The sequence below is a fragment of the Perna viridis genome, chromosome 10 (assembly GCF_037379345.1).
Source record: "Perna viridis isolate PV_CMFRI_1.1 ecotype Kerala chromosome 10, ASM3737934v1, whole genome shotgun sequence".
NCBI classification, from domain to species: domain Eukaryota; kingdom Metazoa; phylum Mollusca; class Bivalvia; order Mytilida; family Mytilidae; genus Perna; species Perna viridis.
Window position 1 is genome coordinate 8,650,108 of NC_142454.1, and position 24,309 is coordinate 8,674,416.

General features: G+C 32.2%; 2 protein-coding genes across 2 annotated transcripts in view; one reads left to right on the forward strand and one right to left on the reverse strand.

The window, feature by feature from the left end:
* Positions 1 to 24,309, reverse strand: part of LOC148604402 (vascular endothelial growth factor receptor 1-like) — a 71,251-nt gene that overhangs the window by 45,096 nt on the left and 1,846 nt on the right. The window lies entirely within an intron of this gene.
* On the forward strand, positions 12,881 to 22,415 carry LOC148604403 (proteasome maturation protein-like). The gene is made up of 6 exons (XM_088550748.1): positions 12,881 to 12,955; positions 17,602 to 17,690; positions 18,791 to 18,851; positions 19,380 to 19,481; positions 20,531 to 20,624; positions 22,262 to 22,415. Exons 1-6 carry the CDS (start codon positions 12,944 to 12,946, stop codon positions 22,327 to 22,329), a joined length of 426 nt encoding a protein of 141 aa, XP_088406874.1. The 5' UTR covers positions 12,881 to 12,943; the 3' UTR covers positions 22,330 to 22,415.

A 24,309-nucleotide genomic window follows, 5' to 3' on the forward strand; every position in this document is an offset into this window, starting at 1 on the left:
AGCCGTTTTAGCTTTCTAACGCTGGAAACTTGACATTACTGTACTATTGTCACAAAAATCATTTTTAGTAACAGCAGCCATGGTTTTTGCCAGATCAAAAAATCCCCACTGAAGGATTGTTAAAAATACCCTTAAGATCATTCATGCTAAGTTTGGTTACAATCTCTGGAGTAGTTTCACAGGAGAAGATGTTTGAAAAAGTTAATGGAAGACAATAATAATGATGGACACATTGTGATGGCAATAACTCACATGGCCTTTCTGTCATGTGAGTTAATAAAAGTGACTTTGGTGGATTTTTGATATGCATGAATCACCTCCTTTCTTAGTTTTTATAAAAATAAAATGCTACTATAAATATTAACTGCAGATTCAGTGTGCCCCGTGCAGGTCCGGGTGTCAAAAGAATAGGCCAGCAGCAGCGCTAAGCTTTTCGTAAAAGGCGACTAAATAGTGCTCAGAAACCTAGCCGGGGGCTAGCCGCTCTGCCCACAGAGCAACTGGGATGTGTGCCACAGGTGGTGGAATGGGGTACCCCTAGCATGTTACATGCTGGGGTTGTCAGGCTATAATACAGAAAACCTGACTGCAAACCATAGTGGTGCACTGTGTTGGGAAAGAGGCCACGTTCCTCGCATGTTAAAGAACCCTGCTGTGGTATTCAATAGGAGTAGGAACTTTTGCGCTCTGCCACAGGAGGCTAAATTGCCAAACCCTACCCATCCCTCCCTTTTATCTTGTGGCAATCAAAATTTGTCGACCCTATTATCCTTGTGTCCCATCCCACTTTTTCATTTCATCATCATCATCATCATTTCATGTTCATTTTATCATCACTTTCATGTTCATCACCTGAATTTAGCTGAAATATTGCTGCTCGGGCATTAAATCCTAACAATCAATCAATCAATCAGATTCAGTGTTATCATTTAGTTGCTGTCCTTATGAGCAGGATGAAGGTTATCACCCTTAAACTACCCCTGACCCTGCAGATAGCCAAAGTAAGATTTTGACTTAAATAATTAGACAATGTATAAATACAATTTCTTTATTTTCTCCCTAGGAGAAATGTTAAAACTCTTGAATCCTCCGTTCTTACCAATAGTTACTCTTACCATCAAAGCTATATTACTATCATGTATATATCAAAGAGAACCTGCTCTGGTGTATCATTTCAAAAACAAGCAATTCTACTTTAACTAAAAACAATATTCTTAAAAAAATAAAGTAGTTAAGAACTATCATCAACACAATCTTGGTCTGGTTTTAATCAAGGTATCTTTTTATAGTGAGATGATAGAGTTCATCTAATTAAACACATAAACATTTATTTACAGAGATAAGACTAAACTTAAGGGTAAAATATATGTAAGCAAATTAAAAGTACTGAACTATAGGGAAATTGTATAAAAAAACAAATACCTACATGTATCCAACCTTGATTTACTGTTCAATCTCATAATTATTTGCATGTTTTCTCTTATAGTTTGCATATACATTAAAAATGTAAATGTGTAAAGGAAGTTTCTAAAGAACTTCAATGCAATCTATATACACGTAGTTAAAATAAGAATTTAACTGCCACACTAAAAAGATCTAGTTCATTTCAAAATCTGGCAGATCCACACCCAAAACTACACCAACAGAGTTTAAATTGTCCTTGTGTTAGAAGGGAGCAGTCAGTGTAAGTCACTCCCTTACTCATACAACACAAGAGATTGGAGTTCTGTTCCTCCATACTCCATACTTAAGATGGTATCAAGATGACTCAGTCAGAAAATAGCTTGACAGACAACCTGTACCATTGCTGGAGTATCACACCACATGGACCTCTAACTTGGGTCTACAAGCCTAGTGGTATTGACTTGTTGGCCTTTTTCAAAACTACTTCATCTTCTCTATATTGGGAAATATGTGTCATTTTCTAGTTGTAGGAAACTTTGAATTTGTAGTTTAATAAAATCAATGACATTGTAAAGGTTGAAAACAAAAAAAAATACAAGTCATTATAAGCTACATGTAATCAAGGTTATTTTGAGAGAAAAATCCTTATACAGCATTTATTAATTTTTGGATAATTTTAGCCAGTCTATGCATGTACATTTACAAAGTATATTGAAACAATTTCATTACCAGAAACAGGCTTATTTCAGAGGTAATTATAGGCAAACAATACCAATGAATCTTTTTATACCTTTTTAAAACCAGTAAAAATGCAGTATGACTGTTGGAATGACATAATATAAATTTCGATAGTTAATTTATCATGAGGTACAATGTCTGTTTCCAGTCTCCACAGCTCACCTCAACTGCCATACTGAATTAATACTGGTTATACAATTTACAATATATACAATGTACAAATGTAGAAGACTACCACCAAGCAATATCAGAGAAGATGCATCACAAGATTTTCTACTGTTAAAAAAATCTTGAAAAAGTAAGAAGTCCCATAATTCTTACAAAATTTGTTGAATCTAAATGATGGTACAGTATAACAAAACAGAAAATATAAAGGAATGTGTTAAAATGATTTCAAAGGATATGCATCTTCATAATATTGAAAAATATTCAAAATGGTTTTACAAATAGACAATAAAAAAGTCGCACACTTGTCAAATTGAAATGGGGCTTTATATGTACAGTTAAACCTGTCTATACCAAAACCCTGAATGAACCAAAACACCTGCCTACCGGTAATCCAAACACTTGTTATTTTGCATAAATATAAATGTATTTTGAACCTGGGAAAACTGAACAGCTGTCTAAATCAAACATATACTACAGTCCAATTGAGAGTGTCACTGTAGTATGCACATCTACCTTCCAAATACAGAGAGAATCCTACCATTAGATTTTGAGGGTATGTATCCATATCAGACCTAATGGCTTGAGATAGACAAATACCATTACCATAATATAATCAGGTCTCTTCCTCACATCATGACAGGGAACAAAATTTTTTTATACTGCATTACCATGATTAAGCCAAAATGTGCTGTTGGGTAATGACTTGGCTAAGTTATGCATAAGAAATAAAAGTCTTGTTTCCTGCTACCAGCAAGAAAAAAATAGGCATATGTAGGGAAATTATTTTATTTTTAAAAACATTTTACACTGAGTAAATGGGAAAATAATCTAGGCTTTAACAACACTTGTGCCAAAATTGTCATAAAATGTTTAGAGTAACGTAAGGTAAGGTAGCAGGAAACAGACATATTATTTTTGGCCTTATATACCAATTAACATACAAGTACAACAGTTTGTTAACTTGGTATACACATGTAAGTAACACTGAGAAGCTCTTACCAAAACAATTAAGTAAAGAAGTAATAAAGTTTCAGTGAGTGGTGTTATTGTATAGTTTATTGAAGCCATGTTATTGATACAGTTTTATAGATTTACTATTATAGGTTTGAAAAAAAAACTTTTTTTTCCATGTGGAAGTTCAAGCATCAGAAAGATGTCTTAGACCAAGAATGGGAAAATACCAACTCATGCTTGATCATGTTAAACTTCTACAGGGAGTACAAATTTGTTGTTCTAAATCACATGCAAATCAAAAGCGGGCTCCAATTCTGTCAGAGTGTCCAAAGAGAAAACAAACAGGATTATAGGAAACATTGGATAAAAGTATTCAACTTAAACAGGCTTCTTTTCCATTTAAACTCAGACATCATTCCTAACCAGCATCAAACTAAACTATGCTCTTCCTGCATTCACCCCATGCTTCTTACTATAAGTTTCATCGAAACCCAATAAACATTTGAGGAAGTCAGGAACAGATGCACTTATTTTGCATCTAAAAATGAAGTTCTGAATCAAACATAGACTATCATAGACATACATCTGTAAATAAATGATGACCAACTTCATCAAAATAAAATAATATGTTTGTAAGACCTATTATGCCATAAGAAAAGATCAATAAAACCAATTTCATTCGCAATGGGAACAAAACCATATTTCTTACTTCAGATAAAATACAGGTACAAGTATATTCATAAATAAAATGTACAGAAACATGTATAGTACATGTACATCAGCATATCCAAAGTTAAGCGAGTTTTAATGCAATATTTCATGGCATGTATATTGTACAAGGCATTAATTTTATTTCCTATCAAGATGAAGATCAAGCTAAGTGAACAAGGGGGATTACAATAACCTGGCTTGTTGTTAAGACAGGATCACTGAAGCATGACCTGACATCACCTGTCCCCAGGTGATAGCTTACATTCATTATAAACAAATTACATGGATCATGTGACATATTGTCCATGCACAAATCTAAAATCCATGATATAAATCACTGAAAAAGCTATATTCCAATTTTAATTGTCAACTGATTTAAAGTTTAGATACATGTATCTGTTATGGCCTTACATGTTTTTTTGAAGATGTTTATGAGGAAGCTTTTCACTAGGTGTGTGATCATGTGGCATAATATTCATCAAGAGTGTAAAGAATGAATGAAGTCTAAATGATTGATCCCAATATAAACTTTCATGTCATCACTCAAATTCAATATCCAATATAAGCCAAAATATACCACAAGTTATAGTATTGATTTAGTATCAATGATTAAGAGGACTATAATGATACATACACAGTATTTTTAGAAAAAATAAAGCTTTGTCATTTATTTGAAAATCTTATAGATTATACATGTCAGGATTAGTCATATAGCATTACAATCATGCACACCTTATTGTTAAACTTATTATCAATTACATTTGTACTTTTAATTTTAGAAATGTTTAAAACATGGAATGAAATCAATAATATACAATGTACATGTAGATAACTCTGTATCCTAGCAATGATGCAGCTAGATCAGGATAAACAAAAAGTTTCAATTAAATGTTTTTTTATATATTCCATTTAAGTCAGTATTCCATGCACATGTATCATCAAAAAGAAAATAACCACTTGTCTGATTGAGCACTTCTTTCCCCAAAATTTTATTGACTTACTGATCAAGTAATAAGAAATGATACTCAACTTTAGTATGGTACTACACAATAGAAACTACATGTACCAACTCAACTTCAATACAGTACTACCAGAATAGAAACTACATGTACCAACTCAACTTCAATACAATACTACCAGAATAGAAACTACATGTACATGTACCAATTCAACTTCAATACAGTAATACCAGAATAGAAACTACATGTACCAACTCAACTTCAATACAGTACTACCAGAATAGAAACTACATGTACATGTACCAATTCAACTTCAATACAGTACTACCAGAATAGAAACTACATGCACATGTACCAATTCAACTTCAATACAGTAAAACCAGAATAGAAACTACCAACTAAACTTCAGAACGGTAACACCAGAATAGAAACTACCAACATAACTTCAGTACGGTAACACCAGAATAGAAACTACCAACTAAACTTCAGTACGGTAACACCAGAATAGAAACTACCAACATAACTTCAGTACAGTAACACCAGAATAGAAACTACCAACTAAACTTCAGTACGGTAACTCCAGAATAGAAACTACCAACATAACTTCAGTACTGTAACACCAGAATAAACTACCAACATAACTTCAGTATGATAACACCAGAATAGAAACTACCAACTAAACTTCAGTACAGTAACTCCAGAATAGAAACTACCAACATAACATCAGTACAGTAACACCAGAATAGAAACTACCAACTAAACTTCAGTACAGTAACACCAGAATAGAAACTACCAACATAACTTCAGTACAGTAACACAAGAATAGAAACTACCAACTAAACTTCAGTACAGTAACACCAGAATAGAAACTACCAACTAAACTTCAGTACAGTAACACCAGAATAGAAACTACCAACTAAACTTCAGTACAGAAACACCAGAATACAAACTACCAACTAAACTTCAGTACAGTAACACCAGAATACAAACTACCAACTAAACTTCAGTACGGTAACTCAAGAATAGAAACTACCAACATAACTTCAGTACAGTACCACCAGAATAGAAACTACCAACATAACTTCAATACAGTACCACCAGAATAGAAACTACCAACTACACTTCAGTACATTAACACCAGAATAGAAACTACCAACTAAACTTCAGTACAGTAACTCCAGAATAGAAACTACCAACATAACTTCAGTACAGTAACACCAGAATAGAAACTATCAACATAGCTTCAGTACAGTAACACCAGAATAGAAACTACCAACATTACTTCAGTACAGTAACACCAGAATAGAAACTACCAACTAAACTTCAGTACAGTAACACCAGAATAGAAACTACCAACATAACTACAGTACAGTAACATCAGAATAGAAACTACCAATTAAACTTCAGAACGGTAACACCAGAATAGAAACTACCAACTAAACTTCAGTACAGTAACACCAGAATAGAAACTACCAACTAAACTTCAGTACAGTAACACCAGAATAGAAACTACCAACTAAACTTCAGTACAGTAACACCAGAATACAAACTACCAACTAAACTTCAGTACGGTAACTCAAGAATAGAAATTACCAACATAACTTCAGTACAGTACCACCAGAATAGAAACTACCAACATAACTTCAATACAGTACCACCAGAATAGAAACTACCAACTACACTTCAGTACATTAACACCAGAATAGAAACTACCAACTAAACTTCAGTACGGTAACTCCAGAATAGAAACTACCAACATAACTTCAGTACAGTAACACCAGAATAGAAACTATCAACATAGCTTCAGTACAGTAACACCAGAATAGAAACTACCAACATTACTTCAGTACAGTAACACCAGAATAGAAACTACCAACTAAACTTCAGTACAGTAACACCAGAATAGAAACTACCAACATAACTACAGTACAGTAACATCAGAATAGAAACTACCAATTAAACTTCAGAACAGTAACACCAGAATAGAAACTACCAACATAACTTCAGTACGGTAACACCAGAATAGAAACTACCAACTAAACTTCAGTACAGTAACACCAGAATAGAAACTACCAACTAAACTTCAGTAAAGTAACACCAGAATAGAAACTACCAACATAACTTCAGTACAGTAACACCAGAATAGAAACTACCAACTCAACTTCAGTACATTAACACCAGAATAGAAACTACCAACTAAACTTCAGTACAGTCACACCAGAATAGAAACTACCAACATAACTTCAGTACAGTAACACCAGAATAGAAACTACCAACTAAACTTCAGTACAGTAACACCAGAATAGAAACTACCAACTAAACTTCAGTACAGTAACACCAGAATAGAAACTACCAACTAAACTTCAGTACAGTAACACCAGAATAGAAACTACCAACTAAACTTCAGTACAGTAACACCAGAATAGAAACTACCAACTAAACTTCAGTACGGTAACTCAAGAATAGAAACTACCAACATAACTTCAGTACAGTACCACCAGAATAGAAACTACCAACATAACTTCAATACAGTACCACCAGAATAGAAACTACCAACATAACTTCAGTACATTAACACCAGAATAGAAACTACCAACTAAACTTCAGTACAGTACCACCAGAATAGAAACTACCAACTTAACTTCAGTACGTTACCACCAAAATAGAAACTCCCAACTAAACATCAGTACGGTACCACCAGAATAGAAACTCCCAACTAAACTTCAGTATGGTACCACCAGAATAGAAAATACCAACTAAACTTCAGTACGGTACCACCAGAATAGAAACTACCAACTAAACTTCAGTAAAGTAACACCAGAATAGAAACTACCAACACAACATCAATACAGTAACACCAGAATAGAAACTACCAACTAAACTTCAGTACGGTAACACCAGAATAGAAACTACCAACATAACTTCAGTACAGTAACATCAGAATAGAAACTACCAACTAAACTTCAGTACGGTAACTCCAGAATAGAAACTACCAACATAACTTCAGTACAGTACCACCAGAATAGAAACTACCAACATAACTTCAATACAGTACCACCAGAATAGAAACTACCAACTACACTTCAGTACAGTAACACCAGAATAGAAACTACCAACTAAACTTCAATACAGTAACACCAGAATAGAAACTATCAACTAAACTTCAGTACGGTAACACCAGAATAGAAACTACCAACATAACTTCAGTACTGTAACACCAGAATAAACTACCAACATAACTGCAGTACTGTAACACCAGAATAAACTACCAACATAACTTCAGTATGATAACACCAGAATAGATACTACCAACTAAACTTCAGTACAGTTACACCAGAATAGAAACTACCAACTAAACTTCAGTACAGTAACACCAGAATAGAAACTTCCAACTAAACTTCAGTACAGTAACACCAGAATAAACTACCAACATAACTTCAGTACTGTAACACCAGAATAGAAACTACCAACATAACTTCAGTACTGTAACACTAGAATAAACTACCAACATAACTGCAGTACTGTAACACCAGAATAAACTACCAACATAACTTCAGTATGATAACACCAGAATAGATACTACCAACTAAACTTCAGAACAGTAACACCAGAATAGAAACTACCAACATTACTTCAGTACAGTAACACCAGAATAGAAACTACCAACTAAACTTCAGTATGATAACACCAAAATAGAACAACCAACACAACTTCAGTACGGTAACACCAGAATAGAAACTACCAACACAACTTCAATACAGTACCACCAGAATAGAAACTACCAACTAAACTTCAGTACAGTAAAACCAGAATAGAAACTACCAACTAAACTTCATTACAGTAACACCAGAATAGAAACTACCAACTAAACTTCAGTACAGTAACACCAGAATAGAAACTACCAACATAACTTCAGAATGGTAACACCAGAATAGAAACTACCAACATAGCTTCAGTACGGTAACACCAGAATAGAAACTACCAACATAGCTTCAGTACAGTAACACCAGAATAGAAACTACCAACATAACTTCAGAATGGTAACACCAGAATAGAAACTACCAACATAACTTCAGTACGGTAACACCAGAATAGAAACTACCAACATAACTTCAGTATGATAACACTAAAATAGAACAACCAACACAACTTCAGTACGGTAACACCAGAATAGAAACTACCAACTTAACTTCAGTACAGTACCACCAGAATAGAAACTACCAACTAAACTTCAGTACAGTAACACCAGAATAGAAACTACCAACTAAACTTCAGTAAAGTAACACCAGAATAGAAACTACCAACATAACTTCAGTACAGTAACACAAGAATAGAAACTACCAACTAAACTTCAGTACAGTAACACCAGAATAGAAACTACCAACATAACTTCAGTACGGTAACACCAGAATACAAACTACCAACTAAACTTCAGAATGGTAACACCAGAATAGAAACTACCAACATAACTTCAGTACAGTAACACCAGAATAGAAACTACCAACTAAACTTCAGTACAGTAACACCAGAATAGAAACTACCAACTAAACTTCAGTACGGTAACACCAGAATAGAAACTACCAACTAAACTTCAGTACAGTAACACAAGAATAGAAACTACCAACTAAACTTCAGTACAGTAACACCAGAATAGAAACTACCAACTAAACTTCAGTACAGTAACACCAGAATGGAAACTACCAACATAACTTCAGAATGGTAACAACAGAATAGAAACTACCAACATAGCTTCAGTACGGTAACACCAGAATAGAAACTACCAACATAGCTTCAGTACAGTAACACCAGAATAGAAACTACCAACATAACTTCAGAATGGTAACACCAGAATAGAAACTACCAACATAACTTCAGTACGGTAACACCAGAATAGAAACTACCAACATAACTTCAGTATGATAACACTAAAATAGAACAACCAACACAACTTCAGTACGGTAACACCAGAATAGAAACTACCAACTTAACTTCAGTACAGTACCACCAGAATAGAAACTACCAACTAAACTTCAGTACGGTAACACCAGAATAGAAACTACCAACATAACTTCAATACAGTACCACCAGAATAGAAACTACCAACATAACTTCAATATAGTACCACCAGAATAAAAACTACCAACTAAACTTCAGTACGGTAACGCCAGAATAGAAACTACCAACTTTACTTCAGTACAGTAACACCAGAATAGAAACTACCAACTAAACTTCAGTACGGTAACTCCAGAATACAAGTACCAACATAACTTCAGTACGGTAACACCAGAATAGAAACTACCAATGTTGAACAAGTCAAATACAAACATTAGACTGTAATAACTAATTATATCTATATGTTATTGAACTGATACTGTATAAATTTCACTACATGAATTGCAATCTAGGTGTTCATTAGGGCATACATGTACATTTTGTAGCTTATTTGTATTAATTGTTCAACTTTTCTTTATGTTGAAGTGACTACATACTTATTCTATTACCTCATACAATGAACATGAATGTATCAATAAAACTATGCAATGTATATTCAGTAACATATAATTTACACAAGTTTTACAAGTTCAAGTCTTTATATAAAGGAAATTAATCATTGACCGAGTTGACCTCTTAAACTCTATAAAGGCTATTTAACATGTTATAAAATGTATAATAATAATCAAAAGAGCTACATTGTATATGAATTACTCACGTTCTCAATAGTAGGTATATAGTACATATACATTGGTAAATAATTGCAATCAATGATGATACATGTACCTTCTGAGAAATTGAATTCTTGGAATTTTTACATACATGTAACTGTTTTCATTTGCAGATTAAGCAACCCCATCATTGATCAAGCGCTTGAGTTTCATGCTAATTGTATATATCAGTGATATTGTTCACTTTTGTCAATATGTCCCAATACAGTATATTTACATGGGAAAAAATGTCATTTTCTTAAAATTGGGAAATTTGGAATATCAGTAAAATACCTTAACTTTGTTGTTTAAAACATTAATTTTATATATATACGTGTTGGCTAACAAAAGCAGAACAAGAAACTATAAATCAGTGAACACCATATTCTGCACTTTGACTTACAATTGGAACATAATTTACATATATGTTATTTGGATAATTTTTAGGCCACATTTTTTTTTACAACTGAGAAAGATCCTTATTTGGTAAATTTTGTAGATTAAGGCAAACAATATTTCTGTAAATGCATGTATGTGTTCACATAAAAATTACTTGAATTGTAATTTTAAAGGACAATTATAAATTATGTTTGAATTTAAACAGGGCTTTAACCATAAATTTAGCGAAGACATAGCTTTTAAAACTACTACAAGTTTATACATTGTAATAAGGGCAAAACCAAATTATAAATATATGAAGTACATATACTTCAAGAAGACGGTTTGTCAAAGTGGAACTTACTACAAGTTTATAATTGTATTATTCGTTGTTACGTTTATCAACAAAATAAGTCTCAAAGCTCCATATTGATCACTGCTCTACCAATTACATGTAGACGTGACCAGAGAATGTTTATAAACATAGATGTACATGTACAAAAAACTGTACATGTAGTTGTTACATACACCATTGATCAACATGTACAATTTCTGGTACATGTAAGGCCATCCCTGGCAAGGCTATAAGTCCAGTGTTAGTAACTGAATTTTTTGTATACAAAGACCCAACACAAATTTATATAGACAGCACTTTATATTTTAAAGCAACCTGAGCCAATTTCATCATAGACCTACTTGATTTTACATAGACTAGGCATGTAGGTCTACTGCTAATTTCTTTCACTGTTAGTCACAATCAAATATTTCAATTTCGATGACTGTAATAAAGGTTTAGAAAATTCTTTGTTTATCATGATGATTGTTTCAATTTTCATATGAACAACTTCTGCAGATCAAGCCAGAACAGTCTTTTCAAATATATGTTGATTGGGGGGCAGCTACTAACTAACTACAGACCCCTGAATACCCATGTCTTATTAGATACAGTGGAGGTTTTAACCTGAAAGAATAATATATACATACAATGTACATGTACATGTACTATGATACAAAAAAGGTCCAAATGTAAAAGAATAATATGTACATGTACATACTACGTACATATACATGTTGGGCTTACATTTTGTACATGCAGTAATCCCTTCTGGGATTCAGTGTCCAGAGCTGATTTAACCATCCACTCAGTAGGCGGCCAAATCTGAAAACAGCTCCAGACATTGAATCTCAAACAGGATATGTACATGTATATGTAGATGCACCATATTGGAAACTGTCAAAAATGCAAGAGTTTCATGTATTTCAACTATTTGTCTTATTAGTAAACCCTTCACACGGTTCCATATATATATATAGCTTAAACTAGTTTAACTTACGTAGAGATGTGCTTAAATGCGTACATAATCCCAGAGTAAAAAGAAAACAATAACTTAATTCCATTTTTTTTCAGGTAAATCACAGGTAAGTTTCATAAACAATTTCTAAATCTAATGCGGCAGAACTATGATAATAATAAAGTAACATTGTTTTATCCAAATGATCAATTGGAATGATAAGAAATTTCCATCACCGAAGTCTAAAGGTTCAAGTTATCGTATTGAATATTGTTTCAAGACCACACAACACTGTGTTGCTCATCAAAGTGAAAGAAGTTTTTGATGGCTCTTCTGTACATCTCCCTATTAAAAACGTTTTCAACAACTAAAATATTATTAGCTATTTATAACTTGTCAAATTTTTACACAGTTTTTTGTTAAAGTAAAATGAAAAAAAATGGTTTACTATTTTTGATAACGAACACATAAAGACGAAAAGAATCCGTTTAATGCCCAATGAAAAATTCAACAGGAGGAAGATAGATTTGCCATGATTTATTTGGTACACATCTTCTTTTATCCTTACACAGTACCTCTATAAAAATAGAATGGAAAACCCCTGTTATTGCGCAGAACCGGGCATCCGAAAGTTATCATGGCGAACATGGTAAGCAGACTGACTTTGCAAAATTTTACAAATTCATATTCCACGAAAATGAAATGATTTCTCATACTTTAACTGTAAATTCCCAATAACGAAGGTAGAGGTAAATTAATTATTCATTTCAACAACCCTAACGTATGTATACCTTCGATATTAAGCCCCGAATACATAAATTGAAAGTATGATTTAAATTAAATCAAGCTGTTGTAAAGATACATTTGTATACCAGTGTGTAACCTTAATGCATATCTTACTGTTTTACCCTCGTGGTGTGAGACTAACAATTAATCGGTGTATATAAAGTCACTTCTAACCACCTAAACTGGTAGTGTGCTCGTATCGAGTGTGAGAACTTAATTTTGGTTCATCACATCAGACATTGTCTGACCAAACAAAATTAAGAGACTGGACTTGAAATTACGAGGTCGACACTGCTGTGGGTTGAGTCCCAGTTGTGTCCAGGTTTCCAGGCACCTACCAAACCCTTGGGGTTTCACAGATTTTCTTGCCTGGAATATCCGGCTTTCCTCCCCTACAAATAGTGTTATTTGTTGTTTTGTAAAATAAATCATTACCTTATATTTTGACTACACTGTCTGAATCAAACCAAAGAATTTGCAAGTCACTGCTACTTTACCAAGCACACGGTATTTATTGGATGGTGTGATGACTGGTTAGTTCGAAGTCAGACTAATGCTCCTGAATAGGGTGCACGGTGGGATTTAGATCTTCAAAAGTCTCAGATAGACCTAAATTGTAACCTGAATCCGTATCCAACTTTTTCCTGTATGTTTTGCCAAATTATTCATTATGAGTTATGTAAAAGTCTTTCAATTCATTCCTTGTCATGAAAATGGGGTTTATTATTCCGATATTTATTGTTTGCCCTTTATTGTTGAAATGAAGTTACCATACCAATTTCTTACTTTCTTGTTCTAGTTTTACATTCATCTGATACATTCAGAGATTAAAATTTCACTGAAAGACTTCAGGTTAAATTTTGAAAGATTCTAGCCTAATTATCATGTCATTTTTAAAATGGTACAAACTTTAAACTTGAAATTTTACATACATGTAATAATGAAGAAAATGTTAAAGTATTATTTGGGTACAGTGAGAGGTTGGTATGGTACAGGTTAAACATTTTGGTATGTACCAAAAGCTCATTAATTTTGTTTTTTCCCAACTTTCAGTGAAACAGCAGGTCTGTTATAACTATTTTGATTATCTATTAAATGTTAGCTACATATTATAAAATTCTTCGAGTACTTCCATTCTGGTCAGAATCTAGTTTAACAATTAATAATAATCCATATTAAGGGCTTTATCAGAAAATATGTCAAATTTAAGAAGATGTTTGACTAATTATTATTTTAAAAGATCTGAAGGTAATGTGTTCAGTTTCAGGAAGGTTTTGTGTATTCTAAGACATTTTTATTCATATTCATTAGTTTGTAAGGTGGGTCCAAGTTTTCAACCTTGTCAATAATTGCCTGTGTAATGATTATGCTTCCTTTTTTACTTCTCACATTAAGCTTTTATATTTTTTTGTAATCATGATTAAAATTTTTTAAAAAGTCATGATACACTGAGCCAAGGAAGATCTTCAGTTTCTGAAAGTAATCAAAGTTTAAGCTTAACAGATCCTTCAAAAATATATATGCATTTAAAAAATACTGCAATACTTATTTTCAGATGTATACTGCTTGTTTTTGTAAGTGCTTTTTGGTTCCTTTATTTCGTGGAGTATTTTTTATCTCCATTAGTTTTTTAGTACACCTGGCTTGAAAGGCCATGTGAGCAGACTGAGCTTTTGTCATCACTTGGCAATTGTTGGAGGCGTCGTCATTGTATGTCATCCGTCGTCAACTTTCTCCTCTGAAACCACTTAGTGCATTATTACCAAACTTGGTCAGTAGCATCCTTAGGTTATATATATCAAGTGTAAGACATGGCTGCCATTGCTATATTTAGATCACAGGGGTCAAGTCAGCAATACCTACATATACATGTATCACAAAAACATCTCAAAAACTATAAGAAATGTTAAAAAAAAATTGATTTTCTGTTGTGCACTTAAAGAGCTTTACAAAAGTCTTAGTTGTTGGGTAACTCCTTGTTGAAGTTTCTGCCCTTTGAAAACTATTTAAGAGATACATGTAAGAAAAAACTATCAATTAATGAATTGATCCTTTTGATAAGTCTCCCATGTCAAACTTGTTGGTCAACTCCTTGATAGAGTAATTGCCCTTGAAAGGGGAAATATGACATTTTTTTGTTGTTGTATTTTTCAGTCAATTATATCTTGAAAACTAAAGTAGACATAGAAAAAAAATTAAATTTATGAAATAATCATTTTGATACATGTAAAGATTGAAAGCCTTATTTTCCAAGCTTCGTAATGGTATGCAACTTTCAGATGTCATTTGTCCTGGAAATTCACAACGAAACTTTGAAAATTACTTAGAAGTGATAAGTGAGAAAATTACTTAGAAGTGATAAGTGAGACCTGACTCCTTGTTATTGCCTTTGAAAGGCGAAAAATGATGGGATTTTTTTTTTTGGCAATTTTGAAATATATATTGAAAACTACAAATGAGAGCTAGATAAAAATTTCAACTGATGAAATAATCCTATTGATAAGGCCTATAAAGGTTAACTTGGGTCTTAAATGTAGTATGACTTCTGGTTAAAATTATTGACCTTGAAAGGCAAAAAATGTTATTTTTTGCATTTTTTTTTTATTACGAAAACTATTATCGATGGAGAAAACTTTCAATGGATGAAATGATTCTTATGATGAGGCCTATAAAAGTCTCCATTGGGTGAAAGTTGTAGCTTTTTGTTAAAGTTAATGCCCTTGAAAGGCAATCATTGTGGTTTTTTGCAGTTCTTAGCCATCATATTGAAAACTATAACAAATACAAAAAAACTTTTAATTGGTGAAATGATTCTTATGATAAATCCTACTAAAGGCTTCATTGGGTCAGTGCTGTCGGATGACTCCTTGTTAGAGTTGTAGAAATAAAACTGGCAATAAACGTTAAAACTTTTTTGCATCTGTGTATCTGTGTGCATGTAAGATAAGAGTGTAAAGTTGTTCAGGTAGCTAATAGCATTGCCATGACACATATAAATTATTTCAAAGATCATTTTATAGAATTGTAATGGCTTTATAGTAGAATGTTTGTCTTGATTAATGGAAGTTCTCGTTCACTGATTTCCATCTTTTGTTTTTAGAATTATGGGACTTCAAATGTGGGGACAAACATGATGTATTATAAGCTTTTGTACATCTTGTTTTTTTTTACCCATTCAGAGTTCAACCTCTGTCTTCAAAGTATGTCCAGCAGACAATTTTTATTTACACTTGGCAGCTTAGAAAATACAGAAAGAGTTTTGGGATAAATATGTAAAAAAATTTAAAAACACACTTAAATGATTTGTTCATTTAAAATACAGATATGTAAAATAATGAAGTTGTTGATATTGTTTGAAAAATTAACACAGGTGTTGAATATTGATAATTATAAAAGGAAATCTTCTTCAAGTCGCTGGTTTATTTATGAGGACTTGATATAAAAAAAAATTCCTGAGCCAATATTTGTATACCAGGGCATGATTTCCTTATTTACCTTGCTACTTAAGATGGCTATTGAACTTTAATCTTTAAGTGCAATTTTCATTATGAAGTGAAGGTTTTAGGTAGTAGTTGTTATTAAAGGGAAACAAGAAGTTGATAAAGATTAAAAATGATGAACTTTCAAACTTGACTGTGATTAGGATTGAGGATTTCTTTGTTCCTGACCTAATCATTTCCTGAACCATCATTCTATTGAAAATTTATAAAATGATAAAGCTCTTCATATTTTGATATAATGTTAATTTTGAGTTATACCTAAAAAAGAAATGAAAAAAAAATGTTGATTACATGTTTTTTAGTCACAAGAACTCATCTTGACAATGTACATATATGTACATATACATTTACATATACAAACTTTTTTATGCCCCATTAAGTTTGGGGGATAAAGATATCAATTGTAAGTCCCTCAGTGTGATTTTTAATTTCTACTCCTTCTTCAATTGACTTAAAAATGAATAAAGCACTGTATGTAGAGGTGCATGAAACATGTGTTTTAAATTACTTTGAAAGAGAGATAATCCAATGTAAGGGTGAGGGATTCACCCACAGTTCTAGTTGTAAAGAAAGTTTTGCATATTTCACATCAAAGATTGTCAACCATTAGTAATTTCCATGTACATACATGTAGAAAGTTTTGATTTAAAACATTTTTATTGAAATGAATATTAGACATTATGATGAATGTTCAATCAACATTTCTGGACCAAACCTATTTTTCAGTCATTCAATTGTTTATGTACTTTGTGAGTGACTATTTAGTAGCTGTAAAAAAGTTTTAACTTGTTTTATTTGCTAATTGATAAGAAATTTCTTGCACTCATAAATTTCATTTTAGATGAGCATGAATGTGATTCTCATATGCTACGATAATTGATATTTACAATTGGACAACCATATTTCTAATCTAAATATTTGCACTTACAAAAAGAAATAATCCACACATGAAATTTACAACATAGGGTGTACAATATATTTTATTTCACTTCAATTTTTTTTTTTTCAGGAGTATTCTCTAAGACCACAGAACAAAGGTCAACACACCATTGAGGTTCCAGAGGGACAATATGGGGTACCTGATGTTATGTTGCATGGGTAGGTTATAAATATGATTAATGTTAAATCTGTGTGAAAGCTGGTAGAACTGATTCACTGAAAATGGCATTCATTACATACATGCACTATACATGTAAATTTAAAATGAGCTTTACAATACTTTGATTTTATTGTGATGTCACAACTTGCGATTTTACAGTTAAGATTTTTGGTGAAAAAGACCACAGGATAGCCAATATATGAAGAAAATCATATTGGCTATCCTGTGGTCTTTTTCACCAAAAATCTTAACTGTAAAATCGCAAGTTGTGACATCACAATAAAATCAAAGTATTGTAACATCATATCTTACCACCAAATTAACTAATTTGATTTGTTGTGAAAAGGTCTACTGATCTTGATTTAGAGCTTGTTATGAGGGTGGGATTTTTTGGTTCTTATTGTGAATTTTGATTCCAAATGACTCTACAAGGTTTCCAGCATTTTGAGAATCTATGACGTTTTTGAGAGTTGATGTTAGTAACAGATGTTGAAAGTGAGGTCTAGAAGTATGGAGCATTATATTGAGTTGTACTGAAGTTGTTTGTGGAATATAGAGCTACAGTGATTCAAAGCATCGGTCTGTGCTTGTAATTATTCCGACTTTGTATGTACCAAATACCCTAGCCTTGAAACATTCACCATACGTTACAGTCATCATACTTTTCTCTGATATACATGTAGCGCCATTCACGGACTTTAGTGGTAAATTACATTATTCCAGTATTGTGACATTTTTATACAGTCGTGATTAATTATTATCTGTTAATTAAATCATAGTTTTCTAAAGGATTCCTTTTATATACATGTTTATGAAGAGAGCATCCCACTTGGACATTCCTCTTTTCATAACAATTCTGTTTCCAGCTTCAGCATAATGAGCTGAAGAACTTAATCATACATGTATTCAAATAGACTCACTGTAGCACTACATGTATCAATATTCTGACCTATTCCAATATCACACTTGTGTGTTACAGACCCACAACAATGTTTTACATAAGAGGTATTAATTTGTTAAGAACTTAATATAGTTTTAATTGAAAATAAATTATTTGAAAAAAAAAAGCCAAAGGGTTAATAATCTTCTTTATTTCCAGACTTCAGTCACATTCAAAGGTCGAAAGAAATGTACACCCTCTTGAGCACTCAGAAAAACATGTAAGTGATAAGAAAACAAACTTAAATTTTTGTATGTTAAAATTTATATTCTGAATCTTATTCAGCTTTTTGTTTACACGTATTGTGTAATAAATGTATTTCCACATGTAATGTAATCAGACTGTTTGTACATGTAATGTAATAAATGTATTTCCACATGTAATGTAATGAGAGTGTTTGTACATGTAATGTTATAAAAGAATTCAAACATGTAAAAAAACAGTAGCAGTATTTTCACCCATTACATAATGAAAGTTGTACTCATGCAATGTAATAAAGTATTCCATACAATGGCAAAACTACAATGCATTTAAGAAACCTAGCCCTAGGCTTCAACATGCTTAAACTAGAAACCAACCAAAATAAATTCCCCCCCTTTTCTGTGCTGTGAAAGGCTTCAACATTGATTCGGCCCTGGCTACACCACTACCATATGTAACAAAATGAAAGTATTCACACGTGTAATGTAATAAAAAAATTAACACTTATAATGGTCAAGGTTGTTTTTTTTTCTTTTTTTTTCTTAAGTGGTTAGAGAACAAAAAAATGATGGATTTTCAAATGCTGAGGAAAACTGAAGGAATACATGCACCATTGAGGCTCCAAATGGAATTCCAAACTGCTAAAAGGGTAAGAAAATAAATGAAAACTTGGAAACATTTAATAAAATTCAAACTAATTGTAATCCAGAGAGGACAGAGTATGCAAATTGTAAATTTTAAACAACTGAATAATAGATAGATATGTAGTCTAAGTATATATCTTTCAAAAGAAGGCAAACACAAAGCACAATGAACAATTAAAAAGGCAAAGAGATTGAAAAAAAACCAAATTTTGTTGCCACATTAGTGGGCAGTTAAAGTTTAGTCTGCTATAGTAATAGCTTATTCTAAGTTCTCAATTTACTTTTTTGTTCATTTTTTTTTTTAAATATATCAACTTTTGTAGAGTTTATGCCGTCATGATAAATTTATGTAATGAAAGCAAGGACATAATTTGAATTTGTTTTCATTAATCAACATAATATTGTTTTCATTAATCAACATAATATTCTGTCTTTACAGTTGTCACATATTTATCTTATTGTTAAATACATTAGATTGAAGTAACACAAAAATTTCTATAATTAGTTTTTTTATCTGTTGCCTTTTTCACAAGAAGTCACATGTGTGAAGTTGATTTTATGTGTTAAACCAGTGTTCAATCTCATGACTTACAAATCTGTTAATTTTACATTTACAAGTTCTTGTAAAAATAGTAATTATTTGATACTATTATTAGTGATTTGAGTTACATTCTAAAGAATCTTGTGTTATACTATATAAATACTCCTTCAGTAATGGGAGGCTTAAATTATTTCTCCTATTAAAAATTAAAACGTGAGATTTAGCCTTACTTTTACCAGAGAGAGTGGAGAAATTACATAAATCAAGGATAAGTTTAAGGAGAATCTATTTATCCCATGAAACCTGTAGAAATCTTAGAAAATGTAAAATGGTGGGAAAACTCTAGCAAAAATTTAATCACTGTCTGGTGGTTCAATTGTCACCTGCATTTTTTCATCTCCACCCAGTGGTTAAATAGTCATATGCATTTTTAATCACCAGCTTAGAATATAAAAAAAGTATTAAAACCTTATTTACAGGTTATTAACCTGTTGCTTAATTCCTATCTTGTAGATGGGCAGGCTACCTTGTTTACCTAGTTCTAACCTGATGTTAGATAGACTAGAAGGGAGGGACGAAATGATTGACTTCCAAGATATATTTAATAGTAAGTACTTTAGGAAGGCTTGATGATAGGTAAGGTTTAGTGGAGAAGTTACAGGTGTGAGATTTCAGTTGAATTGATTTTAGTATGGCATAGGATTCCAATCAAACAAAAGTTTTATGCATATGGGTTGGATTGTGCACTCGTTTCCTCTACCTTATATCCTTGGGATACAATTTTCTTTAAATTTTTACTAGGTATACATGTAAATAATGAACTGAATTAAAAAATTGCTTAGTATATAGTGAAACTGGCTTAAACTGAAATCCTAAAAACCTGCCTAAACCAATATCCTAAAAATCTGTCTAAACCAGACACTTTTTAAAGTAATTTTATCTCAGTTTATATGCATTTTGAACCTTGATATATTAAACACCTGTTTAACCCAAAGTCCAGGAGGAGTGTGTTTCAATCAGGTGTCATTATAACTATTAAATAAAATCAAAGTTTCTCCAAAAAAGGATTTTCTTACAAGTTCTTGTCAGAAATTTGTACCAATATAAGTAACTTAATCAGACTAAAGTAGGTAAGAAAGTAAAGTGACTCGATATGTCCATTTACATGTATCACACAAGGGAAGGAAGTACTTGTATGTATACTTACTGATAATACAGTAATTAGAAGATAATTGGTGTGATGTGACTTTATTAGACAGTGGTTACCAGAGCAATCAAACTCCCATGAAATATCATCTCAATAAACGTTAGGTACTAATTTTTCTGGTGTAGAATTTGTGATTTTGAAAGATAAGGCATCTCATTTCTATGTAATAGTTACAGTATATTAAGTGAAATTTTAATGATTAAGAAGGGGTAGAATGAACACAGTGAAAGTTCAGGATGTGAAAGTGCATTTGTCATAATAAAGTTTACAATGTCATCATGTGGCACCGTTTACATGATGTAACCATTGAAAAACTTAATGATTAAGTGGTGTTCTATATAGAACCACTTCTCTTCTCTGATTGGTCTAAAAATAAGGTTATATTCCAAATAATTCAGGTGTATAAATAGATTTAAAGGTATAATTTTATCATGTGCAAGTTTTTATCAGTCATTCAATCTTTTTATGGAGCATTCAGATTTTGTTAATGAGTGTTAATTGTATCAAAAGTACTTTTCATGACCAATGTACTAGTGTGGTAATTGTGGTTTGTGACCTATTAAACTCTGTATATTGAACGACTCGGTACTGTGAAGTTTTTAAGGGAAAGTTTAATATAAGGATTGTTCTTTAAGCTTTGTAACATTACTAACAAAGATTTTCTATGTCATTTAAGTGAACAATCATTAATTTAATCTAAAATCTGTTATTACAGTCATTTTCTCATTACAAGTTTTATTTAGTTTATTGATCATTTTATAGCACCTGTCTTTACTTTTTAATTTTTGTGAACACTTGTCTTATTTTTTATATTACTTGTCTTTATTATAATGTTTAATGTTTTTTATCAGTCATTGAAAACTTGTAGTACCATGTTAAATGTCATTTTGAACAACCAGAAATTTTTAGATGCTTTGACCGAATGTAAAGGAAAAAAGTCTAAATTAAATATTTGTTAAGAAATTTTCAAAAGAGCTTCACCAAGGTTGAATTCTCCATAGGAAGTAATTTTAATATTGTTTTATTGTGTTTTACAGGCCGATTTGAAGCTGAGACAATTGGCCAGCCCCATTTGTTAATGGAGAAGAGAGAAGGAATGCTGTAGATTTGTGTTAGCAGCTGAAGTGTTTCGTCGTGTTATTTAACATTTATGGTTTCATCTGTCTTCATAATAAATCATTTGATCATTCATGTTTTTATCCCCCTTTCCAAGCTACAAAGGATTTTACTATCACTATTGTTAATCCCTCTGCTCTTCCATTATCTATAAACAACATCCTACAGTAGATTTTGACCAATCTTGGCACATACTAATACCTAAGGTAATCAGGAATTTGATAAAATGGTCATGGGTCAACATCAAAGTCATGGGTGGAATGTGTATAAAGTGAGAGGTTGCTATTGTGTTGCCCTTATTTTTAGCTCACCTTGCTATAAGGGCCATGTGAGCTATTGCCATCACTTGGCTTCTGTTGTTGTCCTCTATCGTCATTAACTATTTTTTGAAAGTCTTTTCCTCTGATACTACTGGACCAATAAGAACTAAACTTGGTATGAGTGTTTCTTAGGGTATTCTGCTTAGAATTGTAAGATTTTTGATCCATCAAAAACATGGCCACTGTTACTAAAAATAGAACATAGAGGTCAGTCACAAGTTTTTCACATATATATCACAAAACAGTTATACTGAGCCAAATTCTAACACAGGTTTAAAAATGTTCAGCATGATGAGATCAATCTGTGGTCAAATTTTCATGTTAACTTAATCTGTTAAGCCATCCAGGAGTTATTGCCCATTTCTGATGTTTTTTTTTTTTTGCTAATTTTAATGTTATGTTTTCAAATATCTTCTCCATTGATACTACCAGAACCAAACTTGGTGTAAATATTTCTAAAGGTATTCTGCATAGAACCAAAGGGGGATTATTGATCTCTTGAAAAACATGGCTCCTGCTACTAAAAATAGAACATAAGGGTAAGTCAGAAGATTTTCCCATATATTTCCAAAACCATTAGGCATAGTCAAATTCTGACATGGGAGTAAAGGCTTTCAGTATGATAAGATCTGTCGAGTTTTCTTGTTAATCTATTAAGCCATGTTGGAGTTATTGATTTTCCATGTTTTTTTTCACTATTTTTAATGTTACTTCTTTCAAAAATCTTCTCTGATATTACTGGGCCAATTAAACTTTGTTAGTGTGTTCCATAGGGTATTCTGCATAGAACTGTTGGAAGTTTTGATTGATCATAAAACGTGACCTCCATTACTAAAGATAGAACATAGGGGTCAGACAGAAGTTTTTTTGCATATATCTCCAAAACTGTGAGGTTAAGTCAAATTTTGACTTGCGAGGAGGGAATATACAGCATGATGAGATCTATCTGTGGTCAAATTTTGTGTTAATCTGTTTAGCCTTGTTGGAGCTATTTCTAATTTTCATTTTTTTTTCACTTCTTTAAAAAATCTTCTCCTCAGAAACAACTGAACAGAATTAAATGAAACTTATACATGTATGTATGTTCTTTAGCATAACTTAATCTGCCTTAAATACCTCTTCTCATTTCAGAGTTATTTCCCATTGAAGTTACAAAAAAGCATGGATATTGTGAAACATAACAAATGCAGCAAATGCACCAGCGTATATATATAACCAGAATACAGGATGGTTAATACTTTCAGAGATTACCAAAAGGTCTTCTTGGCAGAATAATGTATACAAGAGCCTTTACAAAAGATCCACTTGATTTCGCTTGATTAAACAAGATGGCTGCTGGAGGCCAATTAGACTTCTGATTGGCCAATTTTCAATGATCAACTTCTCTGAAACTACAGGTGTCCATGTTTTGAAACTTAATAGGGTTAATGACCTCAGTGCCCTGTGCAAATGATTCACCATTTGCTTGGCCCATGTGGCTCAGCATTTTTTTTGGGCTATATCTTTGCTTTTACTGAGCCAATGGTGACTAAAATTGACAGAAATAATAATAAGGACAATTTTAACATCTGATAAAATCTTGGTTCTGCTTAAATAAACAAGATGGCCACCAGGGCCATTTAAGCTTCTGATTTGGCAATTTTCAAAGA